This window comes from Pan troglodytes, chromosome 13, assembly GCF_028858775.2.
Source record: "Pan troglodytes isolate AG18354 chromosome 13, NHGRI_mPanTro3-v2.0_pri, whole genome shotgun sequence".
Taxonomy (NCBI): domain Eukaryota; kingdom Metazoa; phylum Chordata; class Mammalia; order Primates; family Hominidae; genus Pan; species Pan troglodytes.
In genome coordinates this window covers 105,660,680-105,675,490 of record NC_072411.2, presented here as the reverse complement: position 1 = coordinate 105,675,490, position 14,811 = coordinate 105,660,680, and the positions used below count along the sequence as shown (strand labels likewise).

The 14,811-nt window shown below is 41.4% G+C and overlaps 1 protein-coding gene across 9 annotated transcripts in view; it reads left to right on the top strand.

Annotated features, from left to right (window-relative positions):
• RAPH1 (Ras association (RalGDS/AF-6) and pleckstrin homology domains 1) overlaps positions 1–13,914 on the top strand; it is a 101,246-nt gene extending 87,332 nt beyond the window's left edge. For 7 of the 9 annotated variants that reach the window (XM_016950354.4, XM_016950353.4, XM_016950350.4 and 4 more), the window contains 2 exons: positions 2,695–2,837; positions 6,319–11,833. In XM_016950354.4, coding sequence (XP_016805843.1) covers positions 2,695–2,837; positions 6,319–8,295 — 2,120 coding nt within the window. In that variant the 3' untranslated portion in view covers positions 8,296–11,833. Of the gene's footprint in view, positions 1–2,694; positions 2,838–5,651; positions 6,261–6,318 lie in introns of those variants that run through there. The other 2 variants (XM_016950355.4, XM_016950356.4) reach the window with 2 other exon arrangements.
• Positions 13,915–14,811: the final 897 nt, after the last annotated feature.

Genomic DNA, 14,811 nt, shown 5'->3' with positions numbered 1-14,811 from the left:
AAATTTATTCAAAACATACATACTGCTGGACACTGTTAATGCATAATTTGGGATAAAACATTACTTGGAAAGAATCTTTGTACTCAGAAACCATGAAGAAGCTGCACTCCTTCAGATTCCTATATCCTTTAAACAAGTGCATGCTATGATTACATCTTAACATAAATCTTCTTTCAATTCAAAATGTTTCATGAATGAGATCCATGTCATCTAAAAGCAGAATTTTTAAATTTTTGCATTGGATGTGATGAAATAATAACTTTAGTAGTATATTTAAAAGCTGCATGACTCTATTTCATCTCTATTAAGTAAAAACAAATTTAGAATGTGTATATACACATACATTTCCTAGTGCTGTCCACTGAGGACTAGAAGCAGTGATACCCCAGGATCAATGAGAATACCCAGTCCCTAGATCATAGAGGTTTCTTTTTGTTTTTTCGTTTTATTAAATCTTGGCCAAGGATGCTGCTTAAATAGATCATGGTTTCTAATACCATTCTTCAAAAAAAAAAAAGAAAAAAGAAAAGAAAACCAAGGCTCTCAGAGAAATGGCTAATTATAGGACTGCAGCAGCGAATATATACAAGATGAGCCTAGAGCATCTTGTAATGCCAGAAAGTAAGGGAATGCTTAAAAAACGACAGTAGGGCCAGGCACAGTGGCTGACGCCTGTAATGCCAATGCTTTGGGAGGCCTAGGTTAAGGGATCACGTGAGCCCAGGAGTTCAAAACCAGCCTGGGCAGCACAGCAAGACCCCATCTCCACAACTTTTTTTTTTTTTTTTAATTAGCCAGACTTAGTAGTACACATAGTCCTGGCAACTCAGGAGGCTGAGGCAGGAGGATTGCTTGAGCCCAAAAGTTCAAGGCTGCAGTGAGCTATAATCACACCACTGTGCTCCAGCTTGTGCAACAGAACAAGACCCTGTCTCACAAAACACAAGATGAGAATATGTCAAAGGGATACACAGAGGAGCCAGTCTGAAAGAGCTCCAAAGGTCAAAGCTGGAACAATTTGAGCAATACAATAAGTAATATAGTATAGGATTGTAACCCATGGACATAAATATCCATGAGTTTATACTGATGTAAATAAATCATTGAATAAATAAATGGGGAAGAGGAGAGAACTGTCCTGTGTAGATTTCTAAATGATTTATGAAGCCACTTTGTCCTGAAGGAAGTGGAGCTTACCTTTTCAGTCCTCAAGTGTGGACTGTGCTTAGTGACTTGCTTCCAGTGATTACGGAGCGGGGATTAGGGGTAACTTCACAGTGGAGAAACCTGACAAACACTGCCACAACCATGTGGTCAAGGTCAGTATCTAAGTCACATTGGTTATAGGGACCTTTGACATAGTGTGTGAGAATGGCTTTTTTCCTCTATGATCTTCCTCCCCGAGTTCCATAAACAGACTAATCAAGAGAAAAAGCATCAGACAAACCAAAACTGAGAGACAGTCTACAAGATACCTGACCACTATTCCTCAAAACTGTCTAAGTCATCAAAAACAGGAAATTCTGAGAAGCCGTTATAGGAGACATGATGACTAACTGTGACGTGGTGTCCTGGATCAGAAAAGGCACATGAGGGAAAAACTAGTGAAATCCGAATAAAGCGTGGAGCGTAGTTAATAGTAGCAGGACATTTCCTTAGTTGTGACAAATGTAGTATAGTAATGTAACATGTTAATAATGGGGAAAAGGGAATAAAATTAAAAGAGGACACTTTTTCCCCAAAGGAGAATTTCTTTAAAACCAAACATATTGCTAAATGGGTAAACTGGATGCCGGGTATGTAGGAATTCTGTGCTAAAACTGTTCTAATATTCAAATATCTAATATGTAGATATCTTAAAACTATTCTAAGAAAATATTTATTAAAATGGGAAAAAAAAAAACAACCAACAACCCTTCCAGAACATGGTTCCCCTTCCTTTTCCTTCCTTCCTTCCTCTCCCATCACCCAGGCTGGAATGCAGTAGTGTTATCATAGCTCACTTAACTCTCCTGGGCTCAAATGATCCTCCCACCTCAGCCTCCTCGCTCAGGCGGCAAAGAGACACTGTATGCTCACAGCCATTCCCACCAGGCCCCACTCCTTTCAAAACTTTTTTGTGCCTTGCTGACAGGCCAGGATACAGCACAGCTGCCACCCTATGGGTCCAATACCTAAATCCCTAGGAAACACACTTCCCACTAGAGGGTCAAATTCTAAGTATTGCTCATTGCTAGAAAAAAGGAAATAATCATTGTGTATAGATCCGAATTCCTAAGTTACAATTCTGGGGTGACCTTAAGGCAGGGGTATTAAAAAGGCTGATTCTCAATGTAATGCAGATATGATTGAGAGACTCCTCTACTGATGGTTCATTAATTCTTTTATTGTTTAGAGTTGATTTCATGCAAGACTGGGTGTCAGGATACCAATAATGTTATGTGAATCATTTATTATAATTATCAGTCTCTCATGGTGAAGTATTTAACACTAATCTGAGATTTCTTAATTCCAAGGTAAGGGAAGTTTTCTAGTAGAAAATACTGGCTGTGTTTATGATGAAATGAGTAAAATAACTTGGTGCTGTTGTACACAGCACTTGACCTTGTGTGAAAGATCTAACTAGACATACATATGAATACTGTCAGAATACTGACTCTTTTAAACCTATGTTTAAAAAACTATTTTAAACAGAGTCTCAGTCAAACCACTCCAATCAGTCTGATAGTGGAGTTTCTGACACCCAGCCAGCAGGACACGTCCGTTCCCAGAGCATTGTGAGCTCCGTATTCTCTGAAGCCTGGAAACGAGGCACTCAGTTGGAAGAGTCCAGCAAGGTAACAGCTTCGTTTTAATTTACATTGAAAATTCTGTGGTATTCTTTTGGGTTTAAATTGTTGCTCTCTTATGTCTTTATCAGGGATCTTATTTGGCCTTATTTCAGTCTCCTTTATTAATTTTCAATCTTCCTAATTGTAGTGGGTAAAGACAGTTCAGAGAGACCTGTTGATTTGACTTCCCCTTGGAAATGAGTATTTTACAAATTGGCTCTAATGACTTAAAATCTCAAAAAAACAAAAAAAACTGGCAGTTTAATTCTTTTATCAGTGGCTCAGATTTTTAAGAAATAACAATTTCTTCCTTTCCACCTTTAAGCAGTTTGGATGGCAAAACACCATCTATTGCAAATGCCCTAAATTCTAGAGAAGCTGTTTACAGTTCTCTCTCTTCTTTCCTGTCTTTTTTTTTTTTTTTTTTTTTTTTTTTTTTTTTTGACAGAGTGTCAGTCTGTCGCCAGGCTGGAGTGCAGTGGCGTGATCTCAGCTCACTGCAGCCTTCGCCTCCCGGGTTCAAACGATTCTCCTGCCTCAGCCTCCCGAGTAGCTGGGATTATAGGCACATGCTACCACGCCCAGCTAATTTTTGTATTTTTAGTAGAGACAGGGTTTCACCCTGTTGTCTAGGATGGTTTCGACCTCTTGACTTCGTGATCCACCTGCCTCAGCCTCCCAGAGTGCTGGGATTACAGGCGTGAGCCACCGTGCCCAGCCTCTCTCTTTTTTTCTCTCCTTTTTCTTTTCTTCCTTCCTTCCCTCCTTTCCTCCCTCCCCTCACTTCCCTCCCTCCCTCCCCTTCCTTCTCTCCCTTCCTTCCCTTCCTTTCCTTCCCTTCCTTTCCTTCCCTTCCTTTCCTTCCCTTCCTTTCCTTCCTTCTCCCCATCCCCTCCTCTCCCTCTCCCTTTCCCGTCACCCAGGCTGGAATGCAGTGGTGTTATCAGGGCTCACTTAAGCCTCCTGGGCTCAAATGATCCTCCCACCTCAGCCTCCTTGCTCACCTCAGCCTCCCGAGTAGTTGCCTGAGTAGTTGGGACTACAGGTGCACACCACCATGCCTGGCTAGTTTTTTATTTTTTGGTAGAGACAAGGTCTGGCTATTTTGCCTGGGCTGGTCTCGAACTCCTGGCCTCAAGCGATCCTCCCGCCTCGGTTTTCCAAAGTCCTGGGATTACAGGCATGAGCCACCATATTCAGTCCAGTTATTTCTTTATTGGTTAATTTATTCAGACTCATTCCTTACCTTTTTTTTTTTTTAATGCTTTTGCCATTTCTTTGGGCATTGATGAATTTTTTCAAATTATACTTTATGTGGAAGACTAAATTAAAATCATTTCCCTTAAAAGTTTTGGATTCCTGAGCCTTGCATAGTATATTGTGCAGTGAGACTGAAGGATGAGTATAGTTATTGCAAGACTATAATTAGGAAAATAGAGAGGTTCTTCAGTTCATTTGAAAGACATCATGGCCTTCTATCAGACATCATCTGTAGTTGTGTAGGCAAGGATGTGTCCTGGCTGTAGTCACCATTTCAATATGCAAGAAGTCACTCCATCATTGAGGAACCAGTGGCACCCTGGGCTCAACTATTTTATTTTTACTAATAATTGTTTTTATTTATTTATTTAATTTTTTGGTGGGGGGTGCTTTTGGTCTGAATCACTTATACAGGTACATTCACGAATGAGAATAAATGAACATTTTTCCTTTTATTCCTTCATTCGTATATGTGGTTCACTAACTGGGCTCCCGCAGGGAAGAGAAGGCCTTAGTAGCACCATGTGGGGCTGAAGCCCTTTCCTTCAGAAATGAGCATTTGAGAATTGGTTCTAACGATCTAAATTCTCAAAACACTGAGTTTAACTCCCTTATTAGAGACTCAAACTTTTAAGAAATAATTTCTCTCTCCCTTCCCCCATTTAATCAATTTGGATGGAGCTAGTATTTTAAAAATGTACTAAAGAAGTTGGTTTACAGAATTCGGATGGCTAAAGAAAAACCCCTTTGCCTTACCAAATTACTAATGGTGAGATCCGTGTGCATTTTAAGTTATAGAACCTAGTTATGTGTAAGGCCAAGGAAAACAAAATCACAGACCCAAAATGTTCTGTGATTAAGCAGCAAAGTCCATTATTGCACAGAGTTTCAGAAGAGTAGGAACCCTGCTGTCAGCAGTAATGCTTTAAGGCTTGATCACTCTGTATTTCTTCTCCTGTTACCTCAGTCTCAGGTGCCAAATGAGAAGGCCAGCACAGCTAAGGCCTGCGCCCCTGAAGCAGCCAAGACAGGGTCAAGTTAAGGTCAGGGGTTGTTCTCTGGAAACACATTAACCTTGGTGACGCCTGTATCCCAATCTCACAGACTAATCTTTTTGTGTAATTTTAAAAGAAACATGTGAATGTCCTGATGGCTATTAGAATTCAGCCCTATAATGAGCCTTCTAGTTCACTAACCCATGCATTCTCGATGTCATTCAAAATTGAAAACAAATGGTTTATCTTGGATCCTCAAAGTTTGTTCAAAGAGCCTAAAAGATGTACCTAAAGTTTTTAAAACAAGGGTCCTTCCTTTCCTCTTTTCAAAGTACCTGAACCACCATCATGCATGATTAGCTCCATGAAATAAACTACCAGATGTGATCATTTCAGCTACCCAGATGGGTTGGTTGTTGGCAAATGCTAGCTGCCATTTCTTGATACATTTTCTTTATTCTAGCCTTCCAGAGCTTCCTCTTAATTTCTTCTGGCTTTTTCTGTATGATATTTTTACAGTCTTTTGCTATAATGTTTACAAAGCATTTCTTTATGTATTTTCCAGTAAAACAAATGTAAAGAATGTCCCCCCTTTACCTGCATTGCTGGACTTCTGTGCATGTTGGATGCAATTGTCTCACACCAACACGAGTGTGTGTGTCAAGCTTATTCATTCCTGTGTGACTGTGCACGCCTGCTCAACATTCTCATACTCTCCTGTGTCAGCTTACTAGCATCAAAAAGCCATCCTCATTCCACCAGGAAGCCCTCCTAAACCCAGTTATAGCATCTGCTTGATGTGGATGCAGTCATGGACTGAAAGGTGAACTGGAGCCATCACATCTCCCCTTGCAAGTCCAGTGCTCAGAGGACCGCCACAGAGGGTTCCATGTAGGGCAGGCTGTGTCAAAGTCATACAGCCAAGGTCAGAAGTCATGCATCCTGTCACCATTCAAACAGCTTTTGCAGCCGGACATTTTTCCTAGATTGTTAGGTGGTCTAGCTATTTTACTGTGGGGTAAAACAAGTTTTCTGTTTCCTTCTTGCCCGCACAATCAGATTTTAGCCTTCCTGACATTGTCCATCTTTATGATCACCACCAACTTCTGCATCCTTTTCATGCATGTCCCAGACTCCCTGCTTTTTAGTTTTACACAATCAAAGCTTACCTCTGTAACTGTTTTGTTTGTTGTGTTTTTCTCTCTCCCACTCCCTTTTTATACTCCTTTTAGGCCAGAATGGAGTCTATGAATCGGCTCTACACTTCACTTGTGCCCCCTTTATCCCCGCAACCTAAGATAGTCACCCCCTACACTGCTTCACAGCCTTCACCACCTCTACCTCCTCCGCCACCCCCACCTCCTCCTCCACCACCCCCTCCACCACCCCCTCCTCCCCCACTCCCCAGCCAGTCTGCACCTTCTGCAGGCTCAGCAGCCCCAATGTTCGTCAAGTACAGCACAATAACACGGCTACAGAATGCGTCTCAGCATTCAGGGGCCCTGTTTAAGCCGCCAACACCCCCAGTGATGCAGTCACAGTCAGTGAAGCCTCAGATCCTGGTACCCCCCAATGGAGTTGTTCCACCACCCCCTCCCCCTCCCCCACCCCCAACCCCAGGCTCTGCCATGGCCCAGCTAAAGCCTGCACCGTGTGCCCCATCCCTTCCACAGTTCAGTGCCCCGCCGCCTCCACTGAAGATCCATCAAGTTCAGCATATTACTCAGGTGGCTCCCCCAACACCCCCCCCACCTCCTCCTATCCCTGCACCCCTCCCTCCCCAAGCTCCCCCAAAACCCCTTGTGACCATCCCCCCACCAACCAGCACCAAGACTGTGGCACCTGTTGTGACTCAAGCTGCACCACCCACACCTACTCCTCCAGTGCCCCCAGCAAAAAAGCAGCCAGCTTTCCCTGCTTCTTACATTCCACCCTCTCCCCCTACCCCTCCTGTTCCAGTACCCCCGCCAACATTACCCAAGCAACAGAGCTTCTGTGCAAAACCCCCTCCCTCTCCACTGTCACCGGTGCCCTCGGTCGTGAAGCAGATAGCCAGCCAGTTTCCACCCCCTCCAACTCCCCCTGCCATGGAATCTCAGCCCTTAAAGCCTGTCCCAGCAAATGTAGCTCCACAGTCCCCTCCTGCAGTAAAAGCAAAGCCCAAGTGGCAGCCCAGCTCCATCCCAGTCCCTTCTCCGGACTTCCCTCCTCCTCCTCCTGAAAGCAGCCTGGTGTTTCCTCCTCCACCCCCATCACCTGTCCCAGCCCCACCACCACCACCTCCACCCACAGCTTCTCCTACCCCTGACAAAAGTGGATCTCCAGGCAAAAAGACCAGTAAGACATCCAGCCCTGGGGGAAAGAAACCACCCCCAACCCCACAGCGCAACTCCAGCATTAAATCCAGCAGTGGTGCAGAGCACCCCGAGCCCAAGAGACCCTCGGTGGACAGTCTAGTCAGCAAATTTACACCGCCAGCAGAATCAGGGTCTCCCAGCAAGGAGACCCTACCACCTCCTGCAGCACCCCCCAAGCCTGGAAAACTCAATCTTTCTGGAGTCAACCTTCCTGGAGTTCTCCAACAAGGGTGTGTGTCAGCAAAAGCCCCTGTTCTGAGTGGGCGTGGAAAGGACTCCATGGTGGAATTTCCTTCTCCTCCATCCGATTCTGATTTTCCACCCCCTCCACCTGAAACAGAGCTTCCTCTGCCCCCCATTGAGATTCCAGCAGTTTTCTCGGGAAACACCTCTCCAAAAGTGGCAGTCGTTAATCCTCAACCACAACAATGGTCTAAAATGTCAGTGAAGAAGGCCCCTCCACCCACACGACCCAAACGAAATGATAGCACCCGCCTCACTCAAGCTGAGATTTCTGAGCAGCCAACAATGGCCACAGTTGTGCCACAAGTGCCCACCTCTCCCAAATCCAGCCTTAGTGTCCAGCCTGGATTCCTGGCTGACCTCAACAGGACACTGCAACGAAAGTCCATCACTCGGCACGGCTCGCTCTCCTCCCGCATGTCCAGAGCAGAACCAACAGCCACCATGGATGATATGGCATTGCCTCCACCACCCCCTGAACTGCTGTCTGATCAACAGAAGGCTGGTTACGGAGGCAGTCATATATCAGGCTATGCAACGTTGCGGAGAGGACCCCCTCCTGCTCCCCCCAAAAGAGACCAGAACACCAAGCTCTCCAGAGACTGGTAGCCACCATAGGACTTTATTTTCATGATATCTGTAATCACTGCTACAATCAGCTCACCTGATCATCTGTGAATTCAGGTGTTCAGAGCCTCCTGGTATGATGTTATTCAGGTAGTGTTCAGCTATATGTGTATGTGTGTGTGTACAGGTGCATGTACACACAGCTGTACAGTGTGTGTATATATGTATACATATATGTATGTGTATGTGTATATAGAGAGAGAGCTGAGAGTTATTCTATTTATTCCTTTTCTCTCCTAATCTGAAAATGGGTGTTCTGTATTTTGGGTGGAAGAGGCATAGAAGGGGATGTGTGTTGTCTCTTAAGATTTCTATATCATGTGGATTGGACCAAAAACTTCTAATCACTTATTTAGAAGGTATTTATAAGTGTCTGTCCATGTGTAGCCTATTCGTGCATGTTGTGTATTATATAACTAAGGAATAGATGTAGAATGTGCTATTTCTGGTTGAGAAAAATCACCAGAATGTTTGGTGTATCTATAAGGCTTTTGTGTTTCTTTTCCCCCAGTTGGCTGAAGTTAGAATTGCTTGACTGACACTTCATTGCTATACATGAAGGGGCACTTTAAATCAGGAAAATCTCTCAGCTTCATAGAACGGGTAACTAGTGCAGGATGGGGAAATGTTCACAGACATCATCTGTATGTGGTTGTGCATAGAAAGTAAATACATGGCATAATTAACTCAGCTGTTCTAGCTGCAGTACTGCTGCAGTGATCCACCCACATTTAGGATGTGCTGACAGGTAAGCTCTTTGCCTACAATACATGGATAATTAGTGCTGTAATTCTGGATAGTTCCTTTTTAGTACTGTTTTATGAAGCTTTATCAACTTGGCTTCATGATCCTCACTTTGATTGATTTTAAGAGGATGGATAACACAGTTATCTCTGTAATGTTCTGTCCCAGTATGTCTTTGGGTCACCAGTTACCTTCTTAAAATATGTGCTTTAGGTAGATGTTATTACATATCTGTAGACAATTGGTATATGAAATATACACATCCTGTTCCCCAATATGGTGCATTATGAAAAACAAAATCATTTTCTAAAATGCATTTTTTGAGCATTGCTCTATAGAAGGGAAGGGTGATGAGAGAACAGAACTGGCCCCTGTACAGGTGTCATTAATCTGGTTGTATATGGGTTATAATATGTAATACAAAAAACTCATTAAGTATGGGACTACATGGAGAGGGAAGACAATTTCATTTATAGCTACTGGGGCTACCAGGACCCTTGCTGACTGCAGCCTGGTTGTGATTAGTTCAGGTTACTAGGTGTTCTGATGGAGTGGGACAGTCCCAAGTCCAGTAACTGACATTACGTTTTATGCGTGTGCAGTTTGGTATAACGTGGAGTCAGTGCTCTAACGACACACTATACTTCTATATGCTTTTTTCTGTGAATTTTCCTTGGTACATGAGAGAAATAAGTACTCTCATCAACTTATGATAAATTGGACTATTAGGAATAAAACAATCTTAGAGCAGCTCCTAAACAAGAGAATAAAAATGGGCCATCCCAGCACTTATAAAGGGAGCACATCTTGTAATGAAAGTCTGTGCCTATTGTTAATGATTACCAATGCAAACTGCAGAAATCAGTTGACATTGTCCCACAAGGAAAAAGTGATGCCAGTAAAGTGGGGGAAGAGATGGTAAATAATTCTAGAATGAGCAAAAGTGCTTAATTAGTACAGTATACTCAAGGTCTTGCATAACCCACACTCCACGAAAACCGCATCGTAAACAGAGAATGAACAGCACCTCTCCATTGCTACATCTCCAGAATATTGTTGAGTTATGTTCATGTGGTTATGGAGCAATAAGAATATATACCATTAATTTTTAGGTCTTTCAAATTGTTCAAGTTTTGTGTTTGATATTTATGAAGTGATCTTTAACACATCTGCATTGTTAATTTAAGCATGCACAGAAATTTGGGTAATGTTTGAGTAGATTGCCAAGCGCTACTGTGATTCATGAATGAATTTCTCATAGTCTTCTGCCTGCAGTTTTATAGTTTGAGGGGCACCCATATTTGTGGGTTAGAGTTAGTAAGAATATGAATCCAGTTATCAAAGTATTCATCCCTGAGGTTTTGAGTTTTATTGTGGTGGTGATTTTCTCATGAGAAGGTAGACAACTTCAATTTTTCTTGAGGGGGAAAAAATGTACCCGCTAACCTTTTTTCACCCATGATTTGAGCCCTGAAACAACAGCCTTTATGTTTTCAGTGCAGGATTTCTTGGAATTTCTTGCTTGTATCAATCCTGATGATAGCCATCCTGAACAGATGCTTCTGGTCTGTTTTCCTGGAATAGCAGACATCCTTTTGAACACTAATGATGCCAGGAAGAGAGTAAGGCTAGAGGAGGAGACTGTCATTTTAACCCCAATCCAGTGGCTTGTCCGACAACAGGCCATTTCCCTTTACATTCCTCCACAGACAGAAATGGCTATTAAAAATGTTTTAACCTCATGTATGAACTGAATTTAAAAAACCACTAAAGTGATACTTTATACTTCTGTTTTACTCCCTAGTGGGTTTTCTTTAATTTGGATTTTTGTTGGGATGTAGCTTTTCCTAGACTGCATTTCTGTAGCTCTTTTTCTCTGGTGTATTCATGGAAAGCATCTACTGCCGCACGACACTAGTACTGTGCCTTCTTTCACTGCCCTCTGCTCTGCAGCTCTCACCCAGCTTGGCTGCTTCAAGTCTGTGCAGTTGACTTGGCTGTACTGAAAAGTGAACAGCATGGATTAACTCATCCTGCTGCTGAGGGCAGTGCAAACAGGTGCTTATTAGAGGTAGTGACTTGCTTAATTAGTGACACTCTTAATTTCTACTATGGATAATTTCAAAATAGAATCACTCTATGCTTAAAGTTTTGGCACCAATGCTGTAGGGCAGCAGAATCTATTCTCAGTAAAATAACTTAAGGTTTATTAGATATTCTGTATTGGATTTTACCAGCTTGACTTTTACTGCTCAGATGCTTTCTTTCCCCCCCTTAGACGCTGTAATTCTCTTGGGAAGAGTATTCTTAAGGTTTTTACAGATACCCACCTTAGTTGTAAATTGGATAGTTTATATTTCTGGGACTTTTTAAATGAAAAAGAATGTGGAATGTTAAGTTACAAAAGACTTTTCATCAGAAAATTTCAAACGAAGTAAACATGGCGTTTTATAGTCCTCTAAAATCTAGGTGCTCCCACCCACCAAAGGCATATCCTGCAAAGGGCTGTGAACTATGTTGGTGAACTGTCTTGGGTCCCCTTTCCATGTATGTTTTCTTGTCACTGAAAACAACGCTGAGTTTATCAAGAAAATTTAAATTGGGGGATCACAATAATTCCAACCAAGTGACAACTCTGACATCAAGGTTATTAGGAGCTGTACATCCAATTCAAGTTTTATTTGCTGCTATTCTGGGAGAATAAACTTGTATATGGAGAATAAACTAATAAACTTGTATCGAGGAAATCCATAAAGTTATAAATTAGCCTGAAAAATATTTCAGGTAATGGTGTGGATTGGCCTGCTTTGACTCTCAGCCACCAACAGAAATCTTTGTCACCTTTGTTCCTCAGCTAAAAGTAATTTTGTTATAAACACAAAGTGACTTTAAACAGGTAAAAAACCCATTCCTATTTTTGTACATTACCAAAAGTTTTTCATATACCTACAGAGCTAACTAATTACAACTGATTTAATCCTACTCAAGTTTAGACCAATTAAACCCATATGATCCTGTATGGTTATCAATGTGATGCCTTGCTTTTCATAAAATAGGTATAATTGGGTCATACACTTGACGAGAGGGTGACTGTTTCTAGGGGAAGAAAACCCTTTAGATTGCAGGTAACTTTCACTTTGGTTTTTTTTTTTTTTTTAAATATACACTTTACATTTGTATAAATTATGCAGGGTACTCCTAACCCTGTAGAAATGTATGACCTCTCACAAAGTTGAGATTTGATCCAAAGAGAAATGCAAGTATAAAAGAAGTAGATACTTATTATCTTTTAAGGTTTTTTTTTTTTTGGTAGAGATGGGGGTCTCACTGTGTTGCCCAGGCTGGTCTCAAACTCCTGGCCACAAGTGATCTTCCTGCCTCAGCCTCCCAAAATGCTGAGATTACAGGCATGAGCCACTGTACCCAGCCTTTCCTTTTAAAATTCAAAGAGAAAATTTCTACACCTTTATCCCTCAAATAAAACAAGTGCTCAGTTCTTACCGTGCCCTTGCAAGGTCTATATGTAAAAGAAATCTGAAATTTAGCTGTAGAATAAAACTTGATAAAAAGAAGAAACATACATTTCTCCAGTTGGTTTGCTCTTTGCTTGTTGAAGTAATAAACCGTTTTAAAGAGAAAATACTTGCTGTAAACCCCCAGTGCCTTCAACTCTTTTGGCAGAATATTTTTAAAGAAATCCAGCAAGCAAACTTTGAGGTGCTAATGAAAGTAAAGGAAGGTGGTATTTCTAGTTTTGGCAGAAATGAAAAGTGTCTCACAAGAGACATCACTACCCACGTGGGGTCTGGCTGCTTTCTACCAAAGACATTTAGAGAAGTGAATTGAGTCAGGGTGATGGTGAACACTACATATTTTATAGATGGTTAAGTTGAGAATTAATTATGTTTATCATGGATGGCTACTAATACCAAGCTCATGATTGTTGCAGCCTCAACGTCTTAGGCAGTAAAACTTGTCTGCAGCACTAAAGGGGGAGAAACCCTTATATTTTGCAAACTGTCCATTCGTTAAATTTATTGTAACCTAATACCAAAAACTGCCGTTTTTCATATTATTTCCCCACCTCCTATTTTTTTTTTTTTTTTTTTTTTTTGCTACTTGTAAAATAACCCCTTCTAGAAAATAAGCATTAACTGGAATGTTTCAAATAATTTTGCTTCATTTTACTATCAGCCACTAGTGAACTCTTACAGAGATGTACATTTAAGATAAAATTAGCTTGTGCTAAGTGTTTTAAAAACATTGTTTACTGTTAAAGGGGAATTGCACATTATATTTAACTGGGATTGCTCCCTCCCTCAGTTCTTTAAAAAACAAGAGTCAAGGCTCACACCAACTTGTAGGCTGTGGGAGCTTTGCCATAGGTAGATACAATGTAGAAGTATACTTTTTTAAAGCATGAAGAAGACAAGGAACTTCATTATAATGTACCAGGTAGAGGACATTATTATTCAAAGGATTATGCACAGCTCAGTGAAGATGAAGTTACAATTTTTCTCGCAGCTTTGTTGCTATTATTTTCTTCTGCATAAATGTATGCTCATTTCATTATGTGCCTTGCTCCCTGATTGTGCAAAGCTATATATATATATATATATAGATATATATATGAGAGATATATATTCAGTACTACTGAGGATGTTTTTCTGAGGATGTTTTTGTTCTGCTGGATTAAGTTATTTTCCAAGTTACTCTTGCCAGTTATGTCAGTAAACTATTGTAATGGCTTAGCACACTAGTCGTACAGTCAGTGTAAATGTTTTTCATTTACATGTTTTCATTATATCAATCAGCTTATCAAATCCTTAATAAAAAAATTCATAGATTTCATTTAAACATGGGGACTTTGAGTGTTTGTGGATCGGCACCATTAAGAATCTGGTTTTGCATTTCATGTCAGGGTACCCAAAACATAGGCATACACAGAAGAAATTAAGTGTGGTAAATAAACTAGTTTGATATGTTCAATTTGTTAACTTTTAAGAGTAGTTTATACCAACTAGGGAAATTTGGCCATTAAATACATTGGTGATTAAGTGACAACAGCTTTTAAAGACTTTTCTTCTCAGCCGGGTGCAGTGGCTCACGCCTGTAATCCCAGCACTTTGGGAGGCCGAGGCGGGTGGATTGCGAGGTCAGGAGATCGAGACCATCCCGGCTAACATGGTGAAACCCCGTCTCTATTAAAAATACAAAAAAAAATTAGCCAGGAGTGGTGGCAGTCGCCTGTAGTCCCAGCTACTCGGGAAGCTGAGGCAGGAGAATGGCATGAACCCAGGAGGTGGAGCTTGCAGTGAGCTGAAATTGTGCCACTGCACTCCAGCCTGGGCAACAGAGCGAGACTCCGTGTCAAAAAAAAAAAAAAAAGGTAAAAAAGATTTTTCTTCTTTAAACAAAGAACTAAGTACAAAGTAAAGTAATACAAAAAGGAATGCCTTTTGTTTCAAATCTTTGGAGTCACAATTACATGTTGGACTGCCATTGAAGGTATGTATAAATGTATAATGTGTTTGCAATCACTTTATTATGTACCAAACTAGGGCAAAAAAAGTGGAAGCCTTCCCCTTTCGTTCACCATCTGTCAATCATACGTGGTTGTGGAAACTGCACCTGTACTTACGCCTTCAGAAGCAGCAGTGTACACAGGCTGACAGGAAAACAGAACGCATGGCATGTGCCCCTTAATTGGCATATGCCCCAGATCCACAAAGCCGTTCAACCAAATGTGTAATT